Source organism: Lacerta agilis, chromosome 8 (genome assembly GCF_009819535.1).
Source record: "Lacerta agilis isolate rLacAgi1 chromosome 8, rLacAgi1.pri, whole genome shotgun sequence".
NCBI classification, from domain to species: domain Eukaryota; kingdom Metazoa; phylum Chordata; class Lepidosauria; order Squamata; family Lacertidae; genus Lacerta; species Lacerta agilis.
Genome location: NC_046319.1, coordinates 51,675,705 through 51,700,546, shown reverse-complemented (window position 1 = coordinate 51,700,546; position 24,842 = coordinate 51,675,705). Strand labels below are relative to the sequence as shown.

At 48.1% G+C, this 24,842-nt stretch overlaps 1 protein-coding gene across 3 annotated transcripts in view; it reads left to right on the top strand.

Annotated features, from left to right (window-relative positions):
• Positions 1–24,842, top strand: part of DOK4 (docking protein 4) — a 51,227-nt gene that overhangs the window by 13,120 nt on the left and 13,265 nt on the right. Inside the window, exons 2-3 of one of the 3 annotated variants that reach the window (XM_033157441.1) lie at positions 6,285–6,598; positions 23,474–23,581. In XM_033157441.1, the coding sequence (XP_033013332.1) occupies positions 6,533–6,598; positions 23,474–23,581 (174 nt within the window). In that variant the 5' untranslated portion in view covers positions 6,285–6,532. Of the gene's footprint in view, positions 1–6,213; positions 6,599–23,473; positions 23,582–24,842 lie in introns of those variants that run through there. The other 2 variants (XM_033157443.1, XM_033157442.1) reach the window with 2 other exon arrangements.

The window sequence follows — 24,842 nt, the reverse complement described above, 5'->3', positions numbered from 1 at the left end:
GAGAATCACCTTCAGGGAGGTGTGGAAATGCTTTAATTCCCTTTCCTTTCCTTTTTAAAGTGGTTTAACAACCAATCCTCTTAAAAAGAACTTTGGGGATTTTAGCCCTGGGAGGGGAATGGGAGTCTCCTCACAACTCTCAGCATCCTTAATAAATCACCTCTCCCAAAATTCTATGGGGGAAGCTGTGACTGTTGAAAGTGGCATTGTAGCACTTTAAATGTCTGGTGTGGTTGTGGTCTAAGACAGGGAAGACCTGGGTTCAGTTCCCCACTCTGTGATGAAACAGACCTTGAGCCTGTTACCCTCAAGGCTGTACCAGTCATTAGGCAGAGTGAGACAGACACCTCAGGGGCCTATATGGTGCCGTGATTAGAGTAAGGTTACCACATTTTTTTTTAAATGAATCCGGGGACACCTTTCAACTTCAATGGATTTTCTATAGGGACTGATTTGTAAATCTGGGGACTCTCCCTGGGAAACGGGGACACTCTAGGATTAGAGTGTCCGACAGACATGGGAGACCCGGGTTCAAATCCCTTTCAGCTCCTTGGAGGGGATACAAATGCAACAAATAAATAATAATAAATAAATAAATGGTGGGGGGCAAAGCAGCAGCGACTTTCCCCATACATATGGACCACGGCTATGCCCTCAGTTGGAGGTCAAAGCTATGCCTACCTCACATCACTAGCTGGCTACTCTCGGGTGCAGTAGAGGATCATGTCCTGTCACCACAAGTTTGAAGTAAGTTTTAAGGTTCTGTCTTCGAAATGCATCTGGATACCATTTTATCTTTTGCCTCAGGCATCAAAATATCCTGGGTGGACCAGCCTAGTCTAACGTACCTTGTAAGGTTGTCCTGGGGGATAAAATGGGGTAGATGGGGGCAGGGGAGAACTGTGTATGCCAGCCTTGGAGGAGGTGTGGCACTGGCATATAAATGCGATAAATAAGGCCACCGCCATCCACACTGGCATTTCTGCTCTAGGCTGGTTTGGGTTTCCACTCTTAACTTCCAGTGCAGACTAGGCTTTCTCCAGGAGAGATTTGAATGACTCCTTTCATGGAGAAGCTTGACCACTAATCACTCTCCATTTTTTAGCAGGGATTTCAGGCTGTGTAGGTCTCTGGGCATTTCCTATCTCTGTGGCTATGTGTAGCGATCAACTTTTATCACAAGACGACTGTGCTAGCTGGACCCCCTCTTTGTAAACTGGCCTTCTGCAGCCTAGTTCCTTTCCCTACGTTTTGGACTACAGCTCCCACCAGGATGCAGGGAGGCCTTTTTAAATAGGAGGAGGGTGTTTGTTGTATGTGCTTCCTCTCTGGTATGTGAAAGAGAGCATATTGCTGTGTTCATTTTTTTAAGCTAAGAAAGGGAGTCAGGCAGGTTTCCCCACCGAACAATTTTCTTCCCATCCTGTATGGAGTGAGGAGTGGATAAGCCAATTCATGGAATCATCGAGTTGGAAGGGACCCCCAGAGGTAATCCAGTCCAACCCCCTGTAATGCAGGAATCACTTGACAGATGGCCACCCAACCTCTGTTTAAAAACCTCCAAAGAAGGAGGGTCTGCCACTTTCCAAGGTCAGCTGTTCCACTGTTGACAGCTCTTCCCATCAGAAAGTCCTTCCTAAGGTTTAAATTTGCTCCTCAAGAGGGATTGTGCATATATTTTTTTTACTCCTCTTCAGCTTTTAAGCAGACAGTGGAAGGGTGTGTAGGGGCAGGGGGACGAGGCTGCCAGGGAGCAGGACTGGAATATTTATTCAAGACATCACCTTGCCAACAAAGGTCCGTATAGTTAAAGCTATGGTTTTCCCAGTAGTAATGTACGGAAGTGAGAGCTGGACCATAAAGAAGGCTGATCGCCAAAGAATTGATGCTTTTGAATTATGGTGCTGGAGGAGACTCTTGAGAGTCCCATGGACTGCAAGAAGATCAAACCTATCCATTCTTAAAGAAGTCAGCCCTGAGTGCTCACTAGAAGGACAGATCCTGAAGTTGAGGCTCCAGTACTTTGGCCACCTCATGAGAAGAGAAGACTCCCTGGTAAAGACCCTGATGTTGGGAAAGATGGAGGGCACAAGGAGAAGGGGACGACAGAGGATGAGATGGTTGGACATTGTTCTCGAAGCTACTAACATGAGTTTGGCCAAACTGCGAGAGGCAGTGGAGGATAGGGGTGCCTGGCGTGCTCTGGTCCATGGGGTCACGAAGAGTCGGACACGACTGAACGACTGAACAACAACAACAATTTTACTTGTTGATGAGGTTGCCCTCATCTATTCCACATTAGGGACCTGTGTCCTCTGAGATGGAAAGGAATGCTGTCAACAAAGGTGGAGAGGGACTAGGGTGGCGCTGGCATGGAAACCACCATCCCTGCCCTCGCAACAGGAACCCCCATGTGGCTGGCAGGAGGGCCTGATACTACTCTTAATGGCCTGAGATGGCTAAGAATATTTGGGTGCTTCCAGATTGGGCTTGGATTTGCAAAGGAGACTGAGAGGTTGCAAGTGGGCAATTTTGCAACAGGTGTTTGTTTGTGTCCCCCCCCCCCAAGGGTTTGTCTGGATTAAGCGGGTGGGGGATACAGGCTGGCATTTCGATGCCAACAATGTTGTCTGGACGTTGCAAAACACTTCCATGCATTAAGAGTTCCCTTCCCACAAGAAGCGCACTTTATGGTTATGACTGCCCAGCAGAGCTGGAGGAGCAGAGTGGTGTCCTTGTCCCTTTCATTCCATCCTCCCTCTAAGCCTAAACCCTTTGAAACAGACCTTGTCTGGTAAGCTGCAGGGGGGAGGGAGTGAGGGTGAGGGGTTAGGGTTAGGCAGTAAATTCTTCCCATATGGAAGGAGTGGCGCTGCCTTGTTGTTAGTATTATTTGGTTGGTTTTGTTAATTATAAAAATATATTTCCAAAATAGAGAGTAAATATAAGGAAAGAAAATGATATATGGAACAACATAGCAAAACAAAATAAAATAAAAAACAAATAAAAATCCTCCCAGTAGAACCTTTGTTCTTGGTATGAGCTTTCGTGTGCATGCAAACCTCTTCAGATATTTTTTGTTTTGTTTTGACTATGGCAGACCAACACGGCTACCTCCCTGTAATAGCAAAACAAAATAAGGAGAAAAACAACAACCAAAACCCTCTATAGTACAGTGAATAAATTAAAGAGAAAATATTAGTTACAGGTAGGTAGCCATGTTGGTCTGCCGTAGTTGAAACACAATAAAAATTTAAAAAACTCCTTCCAATAGCACTTTAGAGACCAACTAAGTTTGTTCTTGGTATGAGCTTTCGCGTGCATGCATTTACATTGTTATTCCAGAAATGTAAAAACAAGGCCCACCTCCCAGTATGTTTGTTTTCCTCATTGCTAAGTATCGCATTGCTCTCATTTGTATGTTTTATCATTAAGACAATTAAATGTATTTTAACAGTGTGCCTGAACTGGTGAATTTTGTCTGTTTTCTTGTTTTTTTTTGCAGGGGAGGGGGGTATTGGTTTCTCAGGGGGTGGCATGTTGCCTGTTTTTTGGGGAGGGAGGGTAGTCTAAACTGTGTTTGCTTGGGAGAGAGACTGTTTTGCCTTTTGTGGATAGTTTGTGGAGAGTTTTACTCAATTCCACAAGCAAGCTTTTGTCTTTGTGACTTGGGAGGCCCCCACGGCCACCATTTTGTACTGGTGCCCAGGGCAGTTTCTGCTTTTGCCAAATGTTCACCCCAGAAAGGATGGGGAACCCATTGTATATTCTGTTACATGCCCTTGTCATACTAAAGGCTGAGAATTCCTGCCATTTGCTTGAAGTGATGCTAGAGGAATTGCCAGGTGATTTTGCAAACATCCTCTCTGTTTCTTTCCCCTTCCATCTTGGTACATTTTTACCAGGCTGTTGCAGAGGAGGGGTGCAGGGCTACTACTCCATCAACAAAATTGAGACACCTGTAGGTTTTTTGTTTCCTCTTCTCCTTGAACTGTTTCCATCCTGTTAAATGAACTTATAACTCAGAACTGGTGCCTAAGCTTGCACATTTCCTCCTCCCTCTTAGTCCATTTTCCTTTTGTGATGTGTCTTTTTGGAATATAAGTCTGAGGACAGGAACCTTCTTGTTTTATTGTAAGCCACTGTAGGAGTGGCTAAAGAGTGGGATAAAAGTTCTTTAAATAAATAGTAGGATAAGGTGGCCTGCTTTTCCCTTCCGTTTGCAATAAGGAGGTGTGATTTCAAGGGTTCCCAGAGGGTGGAATGAAGCGGTTGTGCAAACTGGGTGGGGATTCTGTGCAGCCACTGCGGAAATAGTTGTTATCTGTAGAATAAACCTTGTTGTTTCGCATTTATGCTGTCTTCTGTTCGCAAATGGCAATATTTCAAGAGTGGTTTGCCTAAGGCCACTCAGTGACTGCTTCATGGCTGAGATGAGATTGGCAAGAAGGCCCTTGCAGATCCTTGAAAAGGTCACCAGGCCTAGAGAGAAAGGAAGCGGAAGCATCTCAGCTCCTTCTGGTGGAGCCCTAAGGTCCTTGCTGCCTCCTGGTGTAAATTTGCATTCTTAAAAAAAAAAAAAACCCCAAATCAGCCAGGGAGCCACCCTTTGTTGTTCAGTCGTGTCCGACGACTCTTCATGACCCCATGGACCAGAGCACGCGGAGCCACCCTGCATGTCGCTGAATTACAGTTCCACCGTCCTTAGTCACTGGCCCTGCTGTCCAGGGCTGATGAGAGTTCAGAGTCCAACAGCATCTAGAAGGCTCCAGGTTAGCCACTGCTGCCTTGTAGGTTCACTGTTAGGACAAACAAGAAACAGCAGTGCTGCTTGCTCTGAGCTGGGGGTGGGTGGGCTCAGGCCAGGAAAGGAATCCAACATCAAGCACAATCCGCCCAGATCTGCCCACACATCCTTGGCGTCCAGGACTGTGTCTGTACTGGAGCCAGCAATAAAATTCCAGCACCCAGCGTGACATCCTGGGGCTTAGCAATTCAGGGTGGTCATTGTGGTCTCTCTGTGTGTTGGTGTGTGACCTCAGAGCCCCACCTTTCTGAGTGGGCAGCGATGTTTCCGTTGCTTATCAGACGGGAATCCTAACGTGTCTGTGCGATGTGCCTGTCCATGAAATGGGAAGGCTGACTCAGCAAGCCGGCGAGTCCGGTGCATTTCCTGCCTAAGGCTTAGCTGCCGACTCAGCTGTAGTGGTTCGGAAACAAAAGAGCAGCAACCAAGTGCAAAGCTTTTGCTGGAGTTTGCTGGTCAGAGGAGAAGGTGTGCGGCGGAATTGGAGACGTAAAAAATCCCTGCAGGATCAGACAAAAGGCCCATTTAGTCCAGTATTCTTTCTCACAGTGCCTGATCAGATGCCCGTTAGGGGAAACCTGCAAGTAGGATCCGAGCACACAAGCATCCTGGGATTTAGTTGATGGGCCTGGTAAAAGTAGTGGGAGTTTCAACTTTCAATTGTAAAGCCTTCTAATGCCCTGCTTATAACCTGCTTCAAATTGGATCTAGCCCATACCAGGGATGGGGAACCTGTGCCCCCCCAGGTGTTGCTAGACTCTTAACACCCACCCATTAGTCTGGACCAGCAAGACCAATGGTTAAGGAAGGATGGGAGTTGTAGTCCAACAGCATCTGGAATTCTGGATTATTATTTTTTTAATGGTATAATTTGGGGCAGGGGACTTCACCCCAAATGACAGCTCAGGCGGGTGAGAGCTGAGCAGCGTCTATGCTTCAGATTGCTGTTGGCAACCTGGCCATGGGAGACCTGGGTCCCAGGAGAGTAGAAAGTGGCAGTGGAGCAAGCAAAATAGGTTTGCCCCTAGGAAGCAGCTGTCTTGTGTGAATGTGGCTACAGAAGACAGCAGCATTCTGCTGGAACCCGGCTTTCCAATTCACATTCAAAGACCCGTCTGGTCAGGCAGAATTAAGAACTCAAAACAATTAGAAGAATCCCTTTTAATTGCACCTTTTGAAATTACAGACTTCTCTCTCTCTCTCTTTCTCTCTCTCTTTAAGAAAATGCATTCTTGCCTGCTCCCCAGGCTCAGTGCAAGCATCTCCTTTGTGAATTTAGGATCAAAGTATCTCGTGGGTTAAAAGCTGGACCGTTCCAATTTTTTTTCCTCAATTGACTGCACAAGCCACCTTGGATTCTCCTGAATGGTTTAGCCAAGGGGGGGGGGAGGGGAGAGGACAGGAAAGAGGGAGGGGGGAAGCGGAGCAAGAGAAAGATGTCACAATCTCTAATCTATCTGTCATTTTTATTTTTCAGCAGCCGGAGAGGAGCTCCCGACTAGAACAATGCTGGAGAGGAAGGGAGGGGAGAGGGCCGGCGTGGCAGCCAAAGTCTGAAAACAGGTGAACAGCAGTGGCAGTAGCAGCAGCAGCAGAGAAAGAGTGGAGGGGGAGGAAGAGATTTGTCACCGCTGCGGGGGAGGCGAGCCAGCCCCACCGGGAAGAGCCTCCTCCTCCTCCTCTCGGCTGCGCGGAGGTGGATCCTGGCTGGGCAGCAGCTGAGCCATGGCTACGAATTTCAACGACATTGTCAAACAGGGATACGTGAAAATGAAGAGCAGGAAATTGGGGGTAAGTGCCGGCACATGCCGCCTTGTTGTTTCCGAGTAGGCTCCGGCTGGCTGGCGTCCTTTGTAGGCATGTGGGCAGGTGCAAATTGCGCAGGAAAAAACCCCTGGTGCTTTTGTGTGGAAGAATTCTGGCTACAGCAGCATAGCTCTCTCTCCCTCTCTCTGCCTCTCCTCTAGGCATCCCTTCTGCATGGACCTTCCTCCCTACAGGCTCTGCCTGAGTCCTGGCAACAGAGGTGCCAGTTGCTGGTCATTTCTGGCGTTGCCTTGGTGGACGTGGCGTCCCCGGAGTTGATTGATTTGGTGGGTTTTGCTAGGGCTTGGGAGGGTGGTGGTCTGCATTTTGTGCCATGGGGATTTCCTTTTCCAGCTTGACAGCTGGTTGCAGATCTTGAAGCTGATAAAAAAAACCCACAGCAACTCTTTGCCTTTGTGTGCGTGTGACTATAGTACGAATTGACTCTGCCTGGCTACAGTGGACAGGTTGTGTTCTCCTGTTTCAGATGCTTCTGTGGCACTCCCTTCCCCAGAGACTCCTCTGAGCCTGTGGCTGAGCAGCTTATGCAAGTGCAGTTAGAATTCTTTTTTCTCTCAGCTGGGTTTTGGTCGCTGGGCAAAATCAGCACAATCAGCAGCAGGGCTTCATTATTTATTTTTTTGCTTTGATTGTTTTTGTTTTTAAAAAAAAGCTGTGTGATTTTAGATGACAATTTCACACACATTTTTAACCATTTTGCTCCTGCCTTTGGAAAGAGGAGGGCTAGGATTCAGCAGGGGTGGGGTGGGGGTGGGGAGAGGAAAATGGTTGGAAAGAGGCACTGAGGTTTTCCTCGTTCCATCTGGACTGCTTAGCTGCAGAGTCATGTTGTGGATACTTTCTCCGTGAGCACCTCTGGGCCATATGAGGAGGACCAACTCGGACACTGGGTCTGGCTCTTCCTTTGAGCACAGCCACCCCCAGCAAGATTTCTCTCCCCTTCTCTCAAGGGTTCTTGCTGCAGACCTAGACTTGCTCCAAGCACAGTTGCATCTATGGGTCTTGGCTTCTAGGGTGTGTCTTTCCTGGGCCTCTGAGATATCCCTGCTTGCAACAGGGGCATCTTGAACACAGAACAAGCATTGATCGCCCCTTTCTCTTTTCCAGCCGTCTTCTATCGGCAGGGTGACTAAACTCTACGCTAGAGATTTCTGGGTTGCACATAAAATAAATCCACATTTCCTCCTTGGAATAAATATTTTCTGGGGGGCATTGAACTGATCTTCTGTATACAATATGAAGAGATTTCTTTACTTGGATTTTGAAATATGGTTACGAGAAGGATTCTTTTGAAGCACCTATCTCCAGCCTTGGGTCCCCAGATGTTGTGCGCGTCCTCTCGTCCCTGACCACTGGCATGATGGGAGTTGGTACCCAACAACATCTGTAGAGACCAAGGCTGGGGAGAAGACTGCAAGGATGCAGAAAGCCTGGGAGTGGATTTCCAAAGGACAGAAGTTGTTGGACAGGAGGCACCTGGGTTTGGTGCCCTTGGGCAAGCCTCTCTGTTTCAAGTTTTCCATCTCTCATTTCGGCAGCCTACAACTGAAGGTTATTGTGAGGGTTAATAGTAGTCGTTCCCTGCTGTGAGCCTTGGAGGATAATGGTCCACTTATGGGTGTGTTTCTGTTTAATGACAGGATTGCTGTCCACTGGGTGTCCTGGCCGGTCCCAGCTATTGCATCAGAATCTCTCCCATCCTCTCCCAGGGAGCATCTTGGGGCTGAACCTGTGAAACTTTGATGTGCAGTTATGCATGCATGTACATTTTTATGTACATGTTTTGCTTCCACGAAGCTTTTAAAACAAGTGGGGGTAGGCATGTACCTTCAGATGTTGTAGAACTTGCATCATCGCTGACCATTGTCCATGCTCACCATGAGAGCCAGTGTGGCGTAGTGGTGCTGGACTATGACCTAGGAGACCGGGGTTCAAATTCTCACTCAGCCATGAAGCTCACCAGCTGTGATCATGGGCCGGTCATGATCTCTTAGCCTAACCTACCTCACAGTACCGTTGTGAGTGGTGGTGGAGAACTGTGTATGCCACCTTGAGCTCCTTAGAAGGAACGTTAGGATAGAAATGTAAAAATAAATAGAACATGGCTGGTGGGAATTGGGAGTCCCTCAGACCTGCTTCTCCATCCTTGCTGTTGTCATCTCATTGATACCCTCCTCTTCTTCATTTGCCTTTATTCTGCATGCTGTTGTGGTAAAAGAACTAGGATGGGTGTGTATCCTGAGTCTTATATCCCAAATCTTTGTTTCTAGAGTCTGCCCTGTTCCATTGGAGGAACTGATTCTTGGAAATCTTAAAATAAAGAGGCACCTTTCAGTAAAGGCAGAAAGAATAGATTTGAGTCTGAGCTCCTGCTCCATATAGAATACTCTGCCTAAGGCTAATCATTGCAGAAGCAACATGAGAGCCCTGTTCTTTTGTAGCACCCTTGGAGAGCCTTGCCTTGAATAAGGTCAGCACTTGCCTCATAAGGACACAAGACAAGCCTGCTGGATCAGGCCCATCTCTTCCAGCATCCTCTTCTCACAGTGGCCAACCAGGTGCCTGTGGGAAGCCTGCAGGCCGGACATGAGTACAACGGCACTCTGCACTCCTGTGATTCCCAGCAAGTGGTATTCACAGGCACAGTGCCTCCCAACAGCGGAGGTTGAACATAGCCATTGTGGCTCATAGCCATCGATAGCCTTCTCCTACATGTATCTGCCCAATCCTCTTTTAAAGCCATCTAAGTTTGTGGCCACCACTGCCTCTCATGGGGGTGAAGTCCATGGTTTAGCTCTGTGCTGTGCGAAGGACTTTCTTTTATGTGCCCTGAATCTTCCAGCATTCAGATTCATTGGATATCTATGAACGCTAACCTCCCCTGTATTGAGTGGGGAAGGTCTGTTTGGGGCTTTCCTTGAGTTTGCTTGAATGCAAGTACAGTAGAACCCTCTGTCAGATGGGAGATCCATGATGAAGCTGGGCTGCCAGTCCCATGGTGGAGTCCGCTTGCATTCAGCCACAGTGAGCAAAAAGTCCTCTGCAGACCTTGTGCAACACGTGGAAAAGTCTGTGACTGATGGGGGGGCTGAGGGTGCGAGGGCTGTGCATGTGTCCCTGCCCCTCTCCACACTTGGAACATTTTCATGCATTGCAGGAGAGCCGTGTTTAGAAATTATTTATTGCCATGTAGTAGGTGCAAGGAGAGCGGGGAAGGTGTCGTGGAAACTGGGCACCAGACTCAAGGAGGCCAACAATGCCTTCATGTACATACCCATCTCAGCTTAAGCCCAGCAAGTACCATGTGTGATTCCACACTCAACCCCTTACCAGATTTAAGATATATTCATAGAATTGTGGAGTTGGAAGGGACCATGAGTGTCATCTAGCCCAACCTCCCATAGTGCAACCTCCTTGGGGCTCAAACCCATGACCCTGTTTTAAGAGTCTCAAGCTCTACCGACTGAGCTATTCTATATTGCTGCCTCCTGTGTCCTTACTGGCTTTAAAAGGGGCTTAGAAAAATGTGTGACTACTGGCCATGGTGGCTGTGTTCTAGCTCTACTGTCAGAGGCAGGATGCTGGGAATAGCAAGTGGGTCCTCAGGGTCTGCTTGTGAGCTTCCCATAATCATTTGGTTGGCCACTGTGATTATGCTGGACCAGATAAGCCTCTTGTGTTCTCAGATGACCCTATAACAGTGGTGGCGAAACTATGGCACGCATGCCAGAGGGGGCACTCAGAGCCCTCTCTGTGGGCACGTGCGCCGTTGCCCCAGCACAGAGCCGGCAGAAGGCGAGGGCGGTGCATCGAGTTCTCAGCTCAACTTGGGCAGCTGGAGAGCCATGTGCATGGCGGGTCGGCACAGGAAACTGTGTGGCCGGAGCGGGGTGTGAGGTTGAGGCTTTACACACCCTCCAGCTGGGGCCAATGGGAGGTGCCAGGCAGACCACGTCACGCGGGAGCCAGCAGGGGAGGATGGCATCTCTGGTTCCAGCGACAGGTAGCCAGGCAGAACCGCCTCTGCCCCGTCCTCGTTGCCTCTCACCCGGCTCCGGGGCTCCGGACCCCACCAGCCTCCCACTTACTGAAGTATTTCTTCGCCGAGCTCAACCACAGCCAAGTGCAGCTGGTGAGGGTGCGCCCGGGGTCACGCCAGACACCCTGTGCTAGCACATGGGGCAGCCCCTAGGGGCCTTTTCAGGGAACGCCGGCGCAATGGGAAGGGGGCGCCTCTCTGCACATGCTCAGTTGGCCACGCCGAGAACACTTGCTTGCTCGGGCTGGAGCGTAAAAGCAGGGAATTCCCGTCAACGCGGAGATCTTGTGAAAATCAGAATGAAATCCTTAAAGTGTGGAATTCTCTGCAAAATAATTTTAAATCAGTGAAAACGCTTGGGATTGCTTCATTGTATCATTGAAAGCTCTGTTAAAGATGTTAATGTATGAGTTGTTGTTTTTTTCCTAAACTAAAACCTCAGTATTCAGGTTAAATTGCTGTGTTGGCTCTTTGCAATAAATAAGTGGGTTTTGGGTTGCAGTTTGGGCACTCGGTCTCTAAAAGGTTCGCCATCACTGCCCTATAAGGGCCTTCTCAGTGGCTGCTCCTAGATTATGGAGCACCTTGCCTCGTGAAGTCTATTTCTCCTCCTCTCCCTCCCGAGTTTTTTTGTTGGCCACAAAGGACAGTTTTATTCTGGTAGATTTTTTGTAGCGTGTGGCACATCAGGTTTTTATGTTCAGGTCCTGTTACTGCCTCCTCGGCTGCTTCGTTTCATATCAGTGATGGTGGTGTGTTTGTATGTTTTAATGAAACTGCGACTCAAATGAGAAGACCAGGACAGAAATGTTTTAAGAAAGAACTACAGTAAAACAGCCAGCTTAGTGGAGGGAGGCAGATCTGCTGATCGTTGTATCCAACCTCCAGGTTCTGAAGCCTCTTAGTACCAGCTGCCATGAACCAGCAAAAGGAGAAGGATGTTGCCTTCAGACCTTGTGTGGGGGCTTCCTGGAGGTGTCTGGTTGGCCACTCTAGGGGAGACTGGCCCATTAGAACACCCCACCAACCGCAGCCAGCTCCCACCTGCTTGCTGTCTTATTTACAACCAGTTTGAGGGGTGGCAGTGCCTGCCAACTTCCTCCTCCGTCTCGGTGTTAAACCTTGTAGAACTCAGCAGGAAGGAAGAGGGTGACAAAACTAGAATCGGTTGCCTCCGGCACCACCTACTTTTGGCCTCCCTGCCTTCTGCCCTACCAGTCCCACCATTGGAATTAGATGGACCTTTTGGTCTGGTTCCACACGGCTCCTCTTGCCTCCATCTGTTTTCCTGCTTTGGCGAGGCTTTCTGGAGAGCACCTGCTCTGGAAGAACATCTGTGGACCAGTGTACTTGTGCTTTGGACATCTCCCCTCTCCCCACCCTTGCTTGAAGGATGCCAAGTTGGCCAGGACTCTTGTTTGCCTACGTTAGGCTCACTTGGCATCAGAGCGCAGCGTTTTCCATCACAGCCCGGCTCCGGTTTGTGCAGCTCCTCTCCGGGGAGCCCGTTGAGAGCGGTGGCACGGCCCAGGGCCCTGTTGCCAAAGCAGCACCCTCCCTCCTCCCTGACTCTTGCATGACTTCTCCGAAAGCCCCGCTCTGCTCCAGCAGCCTCCGTGCCCCCGAGGGCTCTGCTCCAAATTGAGGACATTTAAATTGGAGCTCTGGCTTCAGGCGGAGGACGTGGAAGTTTGTTGACTGCACAGAGAGGGGAGGAGGTTTCTCTGCCTCTACTGTAGCGGCTTCTTTTTCCTTATTAAATAGGGAGGTGGGGGCTGTAGGAGAGTTCACAGCCTAGAACTAATGAGTGGGTCAGTGGGGGAATTTCGGATAATGATCAGGTATTGTTGTAGGTCTAGAGTAGCTATCTTTGTCTTGAAGGTGACTGGGAGTGGCCGCCGAGAGCACATAACACCGGTTCTGAAAGACCTACTTTGGCTCCCAGTACATTTCTGAGCACAGTTCAAAGTATTGGTGCTGACCTTGAAAGCCCTAAACAACTTCAGCCTAGTGTACCTGAAGGAGCGTCTCCACCCCCATCATTCAGCCCAGACACTGAGGTCCAGCACCAAGGGCCTTCTGACGGTTCCCTCACTGTGAGAAGTGAGGTTACAAGGAACCAGGCAGAGGGCCTTATTGGTAGTGGTGCCCTCCCTGCAGAACACCCTCCCATCAGATGTCAAGGAAATAAACAACTATCTGACTTTTAGAAGACATCTGAAGGCAGCTCTGCTTAGGGAAGCTTTTAATGTCTGATGTTTTGTTGCTTTACTATTATTATTATTATTATTATTATTATTATTATTATTTCTGTTGCGAGCCACCCAAAGTGGCTGGGGAAACCCTGCCAGATGGGTGGGGTATAAATAAGTTGTTGTTGTTGTTGTTTTGTTGTTGTTGTTGTTGTTGTTGCCCTCTCTGTTCAACCCTCTTAGAGCTGCATGCTGCCAGTCTCTCTCTCTCTCTCCTCTCATATGTACAGCACCCACTTTCCACACCTGCAGACAACACACATGTATGCAGGCACACATCAAACAGGCTCTCTGTCCGTCTCAATCTCACCCCACCATCATCATTTGTATGCCGCTTTCCAACGAATTAATTTGTTGTTGCTCAGTCGTTCAGTCGTGTCTGACTCTTCGTGCACGCCAGGCACGCCTATCCTTCACTGCCTCTCGCAGTTTGGCCCAACTCATGTTAGTAGCTTCGAGAACACTGTCCAACCATCTCATCCTCTGTCATCCCCTTCTCCTTGGGCCCTCCATCTTTCCGAACATCAGGGTCTTTTCGAATTAATAAAGAGCTATAAATCATATATATAATCAGTCCATACAACAGATGCAGCAAAACATGTCTCCCCCGCATCGGTCTCTACAAGCCACAGCAGGCCATGCACAGCCTTCTAACCGCTTGACCTCACCCCCAAAGGCGTACTCCTCTATCATCTCCCAAGACAAGACGGATGCCAACCAACCTAACAACATTGTATAAAGCAGTACAAAAAAGCTAACCTAATTTATAAGCTTAAAATTAAATAGGAGAGAGAATAATGTCCAACAAAGAAATAAAATGTTATTGAAATCACTGTTCATAAATAATCCACATAATCTCACAGCAGTTAGTTTGCACGCATTGCATGGTAGCCACGCACCTTACTGGTGGCAGCCTTCCCGACACACTTGGCACACACAGAATCATTGAATCGTGGAGTTGGAAGGATCCCAAGGAGTCATCTAGTCCAGTCCTCTGCAGTGCAGGAGTCACGACTAAAGATTCCCTGACAGGTAGCCTTCCAACCTCTTCTTTAAAAGAAAAAAAAGAAAAGAAAACTCCAGTAAAGGAGAGTCCACCACCTTCCGAGAGAGCCTGTTCCACTGTCAGTTTATTCCGTCAGAAAGTTATTCTATACAACATGCACACCGGCTTACACATGCAAGCCATGTGCACAGGCACACAGCACACACTCACTCATAAACAACACACCCCACACGCAGGCACGCACCACCTCTCCTTTCAGGGCTGTGAAGTGGTGCTTAGCTGTGTGGAGAGGTTTAAATCTTTGCTTTCAGTCCATCACCATGATGAGGAGACTCTAGTGTAATGGATAGCCTTGCTGGAGCTTCACACACATCCCACAGTATCTGTTGTTGTTGTTGTTGTCATCGTCGTCTGAGAGTGGAGCCTCTGAAACACACAGAAAAATATATATTAAAATTAAAATAAGTATTTAATAAATTCCTTAAATATTCACCTGTGATGTTACAAGCGCTGACTAGGAGGCATGACTTCCAACATTGCATTTCTCAGTAACAGTAAAGAGGGGGGAAAGACTTTCTTCGGAAAAACATTTATATTGGCTGCCAGAACCAAATAAGAATAGTGCATTTACTGCATGATAAAAAGATTGTCTGGAAGTCTTCCACTTTGCTGATCACTGAAAGGTTCTTCAGAAATGATGCATGAAAATGTCAAGGCCTGAAACTCACAGCCATATTAGTTCAGGGCTTTCCTTCTTCTTTTTTGCAGACCTGTGAGTTGGCCTAACTTGCCCAAGGAGAATTTATTTTTGTTGCTGCTGCTGTTGTCACTTTTTTCTTGCCATGGCAACTCAGAGGAACTTACCACCCCCAGCCCCAACCCCCACATACATACATTAAAAACAAGTAGGTGGGAAATATATTAAAAACATACCACCCATTCTAAAAGCCCAATTTTATCCACTAATTTCAAAACTGCAGTGGTTTTTGGGGTGGGGGCATTCTGGGAATCCCTGAGCATAGTTTGTAAGTTCACTGGTAACAATGAATGGGTACCAGCTGGAAATACGGTAACAGGCGAACTTTGCAGTCTCAAAGCTTTTAGCTGTGTTTACTAAATACAAGCAAAGCAAAGCAAGCTAAATTAGATTGCTCTCAAGGGCTTCAGAAAGTTTTCCAGCGTAGGTTGAAAATTTTCCTATGCAGATAGTCATATACAAATTTCTCAAATTTGCACAGGGAAATTCAACCCTCCACCCCCCAAAAAATCTGCATTACTGTACAGCCTTTGAGGGTATGTATGGAGACAGTTGTGCAAATATCTACATAATGTCTTTTGTTGGGGGTTTGAAATCTGGCGTTCCGCCTCCCCCCCCCCCAATTCCTCCGTGCAACTTTTCGTCAGCGAATATGGCTGTGGAAAGAAGGCTGGGATTCATTAAAAGAAAATGTGTGCATGTGCACATGGATAGGGTGGGGTGGGGAACGGAACAGGCATGCATGGACATAGCAAGATAGGAACGGAGGCCCTCTCCATGCCTGCTCTTCGTTCTGGTTATTGCAATCCATATCTGTGTAGGCCATAGCTGGCCCCGGGCATTTTTCTGCCTGAGACAAAGGGCATGATGCCTCTCTGCCCCACTTTCCACATACAGAAGGCCACTGGACAGGCTGTTAAATCTTGTATATTTCAATTAATTTTTTATTAGTTTTCGAAAAGTTTAGTTGCAGCATATTATCAACCAAAAAACAAACAAACGGTAATAATAAATAATAACAACCAGATCAGATACTCTGTATCGTGCCAAGGGAAATTTATCACAGCATTCAGCTTACATTCCATCTCTAAATGTATTAGCCACATTCGTTCATAAAGAGGAGGAGATTCTTGACCGTATTCCTCCTTACCTGAGAAAGAGAGATTAAAAGTCGGACCAAAATCATCCTTCTTACTTACGGTAGGCCCTCCTGGTGATTCACATCTCTGGTGGGCTGTGTGTGTGTGTGTGTGTGCTGAAGCACAATTTTGGCCTGTAGATAAACTAAATCTTAAACTGTCATGTTGTTCCAACCTCCCAATTGGCACTTTTTTTTTCTTTTTTTTTGATGAGGGGCTAACCTAAACTTGATGATACAATTATTATTGATGGCAGATAGAATGACTTGTGCACTTTAAAATTTCAGCACTAGTGAAGGGTCTCGGGTGGTCATACTTACAAACATAATTTCACCTGTATGCCTCACTTGCGCATTGGCCAAAAAAGAGGAAATAATTCTCTGCAAAAGAGGGCCTATTGGGAATCAGATTTACATGACATTTGCATATGTTGACTTGCATGCACAGATTAATAGCGGATGGCGTGGAGGGGCAGCTTGACCTCGCTTGACCTCTGGGTGGTTGTGTCGCTGCTGCTTCCTGGGAGGTAGAAGGGGGAGGCAAGGACCACCCTTCCCCTACCTCCTCTCAAGCAGCTGCAACACAGCCACCCAGAGGTCAGGTGACATAGACACACATTTAAGAATAATGTCTATAATTTAAATAGTAATACACTACATCTCACATTATTGTGGAAGACTGTGACCAATGTGCCTGATGTCCAGGGAACGATTGTATAGGACAGGCATAGGCAACCTTCGGCTCTCCAGATGTTTCGGACTACAATTCCCATCATCCCTGACCACTGGTCCTGTTAGCTAGGGATCATGGGAGTTGTAGGCCAAAACATCTGGAGAGCCGAAGGTTGCCTATGCCTGGTATAGGAGGACACATGGCCACCCTCAAAGGGACGGACTCCTCCACTGTACAGGGGGAAGCAGATATAGCTTAGGAGAATACAGTAGGGCAGGCTACGTTGCGCACACAGCTGCGCCCTCCAGCAGAGGAGACCGACAAGGGGGCTCAGGAGAAATGGCCAGTAAAGGGTCGCTCTTTACCCCTGACCCCCTAGCACTGGCTGTCTGAAGTTACCACATCTTATTCTTACCAATGATAGGGCTGGCCCTGATCTTTCACAAATGAATGCATCAGTGTTTTCTTTTTGCAAGGCATCATTTGGCAGAGATAGCTATTTGCATCCAGCTCTTTTTTTCAGGGGGAGGAAACCCTAACATGGGGCTCCAGCCCCACGTCATCTTCTTCTGCCCACCTAGCAGACAAGAAAATAGCCCTTGGTCTTCCAAACTTTATCTCTTGCTGCAACCTTCAAAAACTGTATTTATTTATTTATGAATAGCAGTCCAATCAAGTATTTTTTTAAAAAATTTAATCTCATTGGTTTCAACAAGGCAGAGAGCTAAGCATGTGCTGTTTTACAGGAGGGATTCAGCTGCACAATGGGAATTTAGGTTTGCACAATTAAAGGGGATTAAAGCTTCCTGATGGAACAAATCCACTTAAGGAGGAAGAAAAAATGGGCAGGGGAAAACACTTTTTTAAAAGCTGCAGGGGGAGATAATTATGGACATGGGAGGACATCTGATGTCCCTGCAAACAAATCGGAACAAATGCTCCAGAAAGAGTGGGTGCCATATTATTATTATTATTATTTATTATATTTATTATTTATTTGAATTTATATAGAGCAGTTCACAGGATAAGGATGGTTCTATAATGGTAGGGAAAGAGAGGGAGTGGAGTCTGATTTTGGGAGGCATAAGGACCACATGCCACATTAGCTTTATTTAGATAACAGGTGAAAAGGAACCGGTAGCACTGTGAACGCTTCTCTTAGAATGGCAAATGGCGCCCACCTGAGAGGTAATGGAAAAAAAGCCCGGCTGGGAAAAAAAGCCCTACTTGCAACATTGTGGTGGGGATTAAGTGAGGAGCAGGGAGAACTATGTATGCCACCTTGAGTTCCTTGCAGAAAAAGGTGGGTCGGGAATGCGGTAAATAAATACTAAATGGATAAATATTAAACTGTGAAACTGCCCAGGAGTGTGAGAGTCTTGCATTCTGAGGCGAGAAAGACCAGGAAATAGCCAGAGCTGCTCGGCTTCCTGCATGCCCCTGTCCACATCATGCTCCTTTGTGGGGATGACCTCTGCGTGTGCGTTTGTGTGCGTGGGGACTTTGCCCGTAGCCCCTTGAAGCCTCACAGGCAACAGGTGCTATAGGCTTTGAAGCCCCTGTCTGGGCCTGCCTCCCTTAGGCCGCTCCATGGTGGAGACGCTTCCTTTGAAGAGCAGGCCCTCCTTTGAAAGTGCCGGGGGTGGGCCGCGTGGAACGTGCGTTCGGGAAGCCACGCTACGTGCCGAGCAGGCACTGGGCTCCCAGGGGGCTCGTTTGGTGCCTGCCAGAACAGCAGAGGAGCATTGCTCTTCCGTCTTCCAGGCAGCCCAACAAACGCAGCCATTTTGCACAGGGCTCCCTCCTCGCGGAAGACGGCGTTGGCTCACATCCGCCATGGTCCCCGTGCTCTGGAATGTTTTGCAGGAGGAACAACAACCCTCGTGGGCTAGGCTGGCTGGTCAGCCAAAATGTCTAGAGCTCCACAGCGGAGAGTAGCTGGGGATCCTCATCAAGAACCCAGGCAGGCCAATGTGAGGCGGTGCATCATTAATGTTTGGAATTAATTGCCTCAAGTAGTAGCCTCTGGCTGAGGGCCGGTCCAAGCATTGTGAGGCTCCCTCATCTGTACCACAGAAAGGTAGTAATGTTACTTTTCTGGGAGAAAATGTTTCTTCACGAGGCGCGTCGTTAAACTATGGAATTGCCTCCCGCAGGAGGCAGTGATGGCCACCAACCTAGATGGCTTCGGGGATCAGAAGAATTCATGGAGGAGAGGGCTATCAATGGCTACTAGCCACAATGGCTATGCTCTACCTCCACAGTCAGAGACGGCAGTGCTTCTGAATGCCGGTTGCTGGAAGCTGCAGGCAGGGAGAGGGCTCTTGTGCTCAGGTCCTGCTTGTAGGTTTCCCACAGGCATCCGGATGGCCACCATGAGAGCAGGATGCTGGACTTTGTGGGCCATTGGTCTGATCCAGCAGGCTCCTCTTCTTATGTTCTTCGTCTAGATATCACCGAGCCTAATGCATTTGCTTGGTATAAAGCAAGGTACGATCTTCATTCCTGTTCCTCCCCCTCCACCCCCTTTTGCCTGGCGCTGCAGTTGCTGGAGGAGACAGATCCCCATTAGCCTGCCTCTTAAACTGCAGGAGAGCTGGGGCTGTGCACTGTATAAATTCATGCTAATAACACAAGAGAAGAAAGATGGGAGGCGGGAGAAAGGAGGCCAGCACTGAGCAAGGAGGTGGGCAAGGCCAGACTGCCTTTCCCACCCTGCAAATCGTGTGTTGAACTGAGTCTGGGCAGGATCAGGTGTGCAGCAAAGGGCCCTGGAACCACCCAGGGCAGGTGACCCGCTAGATGGAAATGGGAAAGGGGGTGGGTGAGGCCCTCTGAAGTGCCCACACCACTGCTGCAGCCCATCACTGCTCCTTCTGCTGGTAATTAAGTGGCGGTGCTGTAATTAACACTGGCGTTGTGACAGGTAGGGGAGTCCCAAGGGAGGCAGGAGGGCAGGAAGGGAGCTGTTAGGCAGGAACTGTTTTTCCTTCTCTGCTTCCCCCCCCCCCAGCTGCTGGGAAAGACTTGCTCATTTGGAGGCAGCCCCTTCCTCTCTCTCTCTCCCAGAAGAGCAGCAGCATTGCTGTGCTGGTGCAGAGAGAAAATGGGATTCGTCGTCGGCACAGCAGCGATTTCCCCAGCGTTCGGATACACCGCTGCAGATATGGAAAGGGCTTCTTGCTCTGGTTGCATTCCTGGCTCCCATGAGCTGTTGGGCATGATGGTGCAGGAGGCCAATTTTGGGGACTTCACCTGCTTGTAAGGCCTTTCAAACATGCTGGATTGTTGGCTGGCCACTCTCCTTCCCTGGCTGCATGCTCTGGGCCACATCACTGCTCCGTGGAATGATATCTGAGGTGTAAAGTGCAGCAGAGCCCACAAATGCTCTGCCCAGGAATATTCAAAGAGTCAGAACAGTAATTTAAAAAGCAGGCAACACACCTTTGAGAGCCTTTCTCTTAACCTTGTGCGACTGCAACCAACCCCACAGCCCCAGGGCTCTGGTTGTTGGTTCGCTGGGTAGATTGGCCCCCGGCATCCCTTGTCAGAAATTGACCACTGATCATACTGCTCCCTCCATGGTGTGGACTGGCGAGCGGGCAAGGGCCCTGTCCAGGACAGAGTTGCTAGTACAGGCTGACATCCTTCCCCTGGAGGGCAGCCATTTACTGAAAGATGGCATCGTTTGCTGTTCAGAGTGGCTGTGGCCATGCAGGTTAACTTACTTGACTTCGTGGTGTCGGTTCCAGAAAAAGTCATGTACGAGTAGAGGCCAAAAAGTGATTCTTGAGCTGCCCCAGAGTCTCTGTCCAGGGCTGTAGGTTTACCTTAGCTTGGCAAAATTGCACACAATAAATGCAGAATGGGATGTTGGCCACTGAATTCCACTATCCAATAATTTCGAGCCACCTCCCACCATTGGAAGCTATTTTGGAATAAATAAATAAATAAATAAATATTACTACTACTATTTAGTCAGTGAGGCAGAGCATTGTAGGGAGCAGTGATGTCATGGCATGCTTTCCCCAACCTCGATGCTTCCAGATGTTGTTCTAATACAGGTCCCATCAGCCACAGCCAGCATGACTGTGGTGGCTGGGACTGATGAGAGTTGTGGTCCAAAACATCTGGAGGCCACCAGGATGGGGGAGGCTGAATTAGATGGTCCAAGGAATACATTGAGGGAGGAAATACAGCACGGGGAAGTCTGAACATCTGGTGATGTCTACATCCACACTTAACCAGGAGTCTGATCTTAGAGGGGCATTTTTAGTGAATGCTGGTGTCCCAAGCCATGCACTTTACATGGGGGCTGCCTTTGAAGAAAGTGGAAACATATTTGGGAGCAAAGTGTGGCTGCCAGAGGTGCTGGCTATATCAAGTTGATCAAATCACATTATGATTCCAGTCTTAGTCCTGGCCAGCTACATTAAATTGATCCTGGGGGGAAAATTAATAACCAATGTGTTCTTGTTTTGAAAATGCTTTCCCATTTAAAACAAAAAACACCCTGAAACACACCAGGTTGCTTACATCCTATAGGCTTGGCCTTTATTGTATGTCTCGCTCCATGCAAAGTCCACTTCTGGGGCGGGGCCCCTTTCTAAGTCCCCATCAGATGTGACTTGGGTCGGTCTTTGACGGTGGTGGTGTTCCTAATTTGAACAGCTTTCATAGGGCTGCTTGCCTGACTCTGTTGTGGCTTTTTGCATTTTGACAGCAAGCAAATATTATCTGATTTCAGCCTCTGCTGGGCACTGTTTCTGCTTTGTTTTCATAATTTAAGTAACGTTTAATTTTACAGTTTTACTGAATATTCATTGATTGCGTGTTTCAGAGGTGGCCCTGACTCCGTATTTAAAAGAAGTACAAATGCTATGACTAAATTCACAAAGTCCGCAGCAGCCACCTCAGTGTATCTCTGAGAGGAATCTTTGCAGACGCACATAGTTTTGGTGAGACAGCTCTCCAGAGCTGTGCCTCTCGGTCTTCTCTCTGCTGAGTCCAGCTCCTTGTTGTGTGGGATGACTGTTCCCTTTATTCCTTCCTCCGGCTCCTAGGCCCCAGTCTAATTAGCCTGCATCTGCCATCTGCTGACTTGGAGACCTGAACCACTTGTGATCTGTATCCAGCCATCGTTCACCGGGATTGTCCTTTGTTGTGAGCTCTGCCTCAGGGTCTGCTGTCCCTCAGGACAAACCTTCAGAGCCCCTTCCTGTTGGGAATGAGGCTTCTCCTGGGCTCACGACTTCCTCCAGAGCCTTTGTTGTCTTCCCTCTTCTTCCACGCTGGCTGTCCTTCGTCCTTATCTCCATAGCCTGAGCATCACCTCTTCCTCCCTCACCCACCTTGCCTCTGAAACATCTCTCCTTCCCCTTTGTCCAGATGGACAATAATGCTTGCAATGCAGGCATCAGAGGCTTAGGCCGCATATGCACCAATTAGGTAAAGCACTATGATACCACTTTAAACCATCATGGCTCTCCCCCCCCCCCAAGAATTCTGGGAAGTGTAGTTTGTTAAGCGGCTGAGAGTTCTTAGGAGATCCTTATTCCTCTTCTAGAGCAACAATTCCTAGAGTTCCCTGGGAAGAAGACGTTCTGATTATTACGCCATTCTGAGTACTGTAGCTCTGTGGAAAGGAATAGGGGTCTCCTAATGATTCTGGGAGCTGTCATTTGTTAAGGGTGCTGAAAATTGCTGGGAAACCTTTGTTTCCCTCCCAAAGTTACAATTCCCAAAGTTTCCTAGGAAAACTGTTAAACCACTCTGAACATTATTTTCAGGAGAGATTAAATTCCAGAGTCTACTAGAGGATGGTGCAGTGCACTGTGTTTTTTTTGGGGGGGGGTTGCAGGGTGTGTGGAAGATTTGGTATAATTCACTTCATATATTTGACAGCGTTTGGAAATATTTGACTGATCAGTTTTAATCTAACAAATGCCAGCACTGATTTTGGGTGCCTCCAGGCCATCGCAAGGCCTTCAACAATAAACCAGCTCTGTTCTTTACAGGAACAATCTGCAGAAGAGAGGTGGTCAGTCATAATGTATCGTCTGTATCTTCTGCTGTCTGTGACTAGTTCCTCATTATGGTGTAAACTAGTACTAGATGCAATTGCAACAATATTCACTTTATTGGGTATCAATGGATAGCATGGGACCCCTAAAGGCACCTTTTTATTGCACATTTGTGATGATTTGTGCTCATGATGCTATCAGGGCAGTCACACGTGACCCCCACTTTCAATACTCTTTGCTCCAGCAAATGTTTTGGGGCAATGATACTGCTTCATTTCCAATCGGAGCATATGCTGTATTTTCCTGCTGGAATCCCATAATTGTTTGGACCAGAGAGGCTATAGTTTAGGAGGAACATTTTGACAGTAAGAGCTGTTTGACAGAGGGATTGACTGCTTTGGAAGGTGGTGGGCTCTCTTTCATTGGAAGTTTGCAAGTAGGGTTTAGGTGGCCACCTGACAGGGATTCTTGAGCTGTGCTTTCTGCATTGTAGGGAGTTGGACTGGATGACCTTTGGGGGTGGGGGTTGTCCTGCTTTTGTTCTGCTGTAGCCCCTCAGGGTGGCAATAATGCAGTGGCACTGCGAAAGTATTGCAGAACATCTACAGAGGAGAATAAATGCACCGCATGCCCTATTATTGTGTTGATAATATGTTGCTGAACACAACCACAACAAAACTCTTAACGATCCTTTGGAGGTAAAATGGAGGGGAGGCTGGTGTGTATGCCTCTCCCTCCCTATTTTATCCTCACCGCAACCCTGTGAGGTAGGTTGGTTTAGGGCTGAGATTGGCCTGAGGTTACCCAGTGAGCTTCTTGACCAAGTTGACAGCACAGTGAGGGTTGGGCTGATTCACTTGTGTTCATGTAGGTGGGCGTTTTGTCCTTTGGATGAGCAGGCCCCCTCCCCTTGATGTTTACTTTCCTTCCTTCCTTCCTTCTCCCTCCCAGATTTACCGGCGTTGTTGGCTCGTCTTCCGGAAATCTTCCAGCAAAGGCCCTCAGCGGCTGGAGAAATATCCGGATGAGAAGTCGGTGTGTTTGCGAGGATGTCCAAAGGTTAGCCCCAGTTCCTGATGTGATGGCGCTGGGGGGGACAGGGGCTGGATAGAGCCTTATGGGGGGGGGAGGGAAAGCTAATACCGCAGAAGATAGGATCAGGATTCAGGAAGACGGATTGAAGAATTGGCCCAAACTAACACTCTGGATTTCAATAGGGCAAATGTGAGGTTCTACGCTTAGGCAGAAATAATCAGATGCACAAATACAAGATGGACACCTGCTTGCCAGTAGTACATGTGAAAAGGAGCTAGGGGGTCTTAGTAGAGCACAAGCTTAACATCAGTCAGCAGTATGATGCAGCAGCAAAAAAAGCTATTATAGTAATACTCAAGTCTAGTAAGAGTATTGCTCTATTCTGTCTTGGTTGGACCCCACTTGAAGTTCTGTGTCCAGTTTTGGGCACCACAATTTAAGAAGGATATTGGCAAACTAGAACATGTGCAGAAGAAGGCGACCGGGAGGCTCAAGGGTCTGGAAATCAAGCCTTTGGAGGAGCGGTTGAGGGAGGTGGGGATGTTTGGCCTGCAGAAGTGGAGGCTGAGAGGTGATAGGATGCTGCCCGTCACCAAATAGCTAAAGGTCTGACACATGGAAGATGGAGCAATCTTGCTTTCTGCTGCTCCAGGGGGTAGAACCCAAGCCAATGGATTCAAATGACAAGAAAATGAGATTCTGGCTATAGTTTAGGAGGAACATTTTGACAGTAAGAGCTGTTTGACAGAGGGATTGACTGCTTTGGAAGGTGGTGGGCTCTCTTTCATTGGAAGTTTGCAAGTAGGGTTTAGGTGGCCACCTGACAGGGATTCTTGAGCTGTGCTTTCTGCATTGCAGGGAGTTGGACTGGATGACCTTTGGGCTCCCTTCCAACTCTACAATTCTCTGATTCTCGGTCAGCATCTCGTACTTTCCTCCTTCACAGCACGGGGGCCCCTTTGGGGAGGCTGAGGGGTGGGCAGCCTCCTATGCAGAGCCAGCTTGCAGTTTTCCTGCACTAGTGATGGTGACTGGCCACCATTTCCTAGTTCGGCGACATTCTCATTATCCTTAAATGCTTCCCCAGGGCACTGTTGTGGTCCGTGTGACATTGCGTGCTGGAAAAAAAAAAACATCCCTGCCCAAGGGAGTCATTGTGGCAAAAATAAACCTGTTTATGTTCTAGAAGCAGAGCACAGCCCTCCTTGCTTGAGCTCTCTTGCTGGCCATCCTTCCCACTCTTTCACCCAACCTCCTGGGCCTTCCTCTCCTCACCACCTTAGTC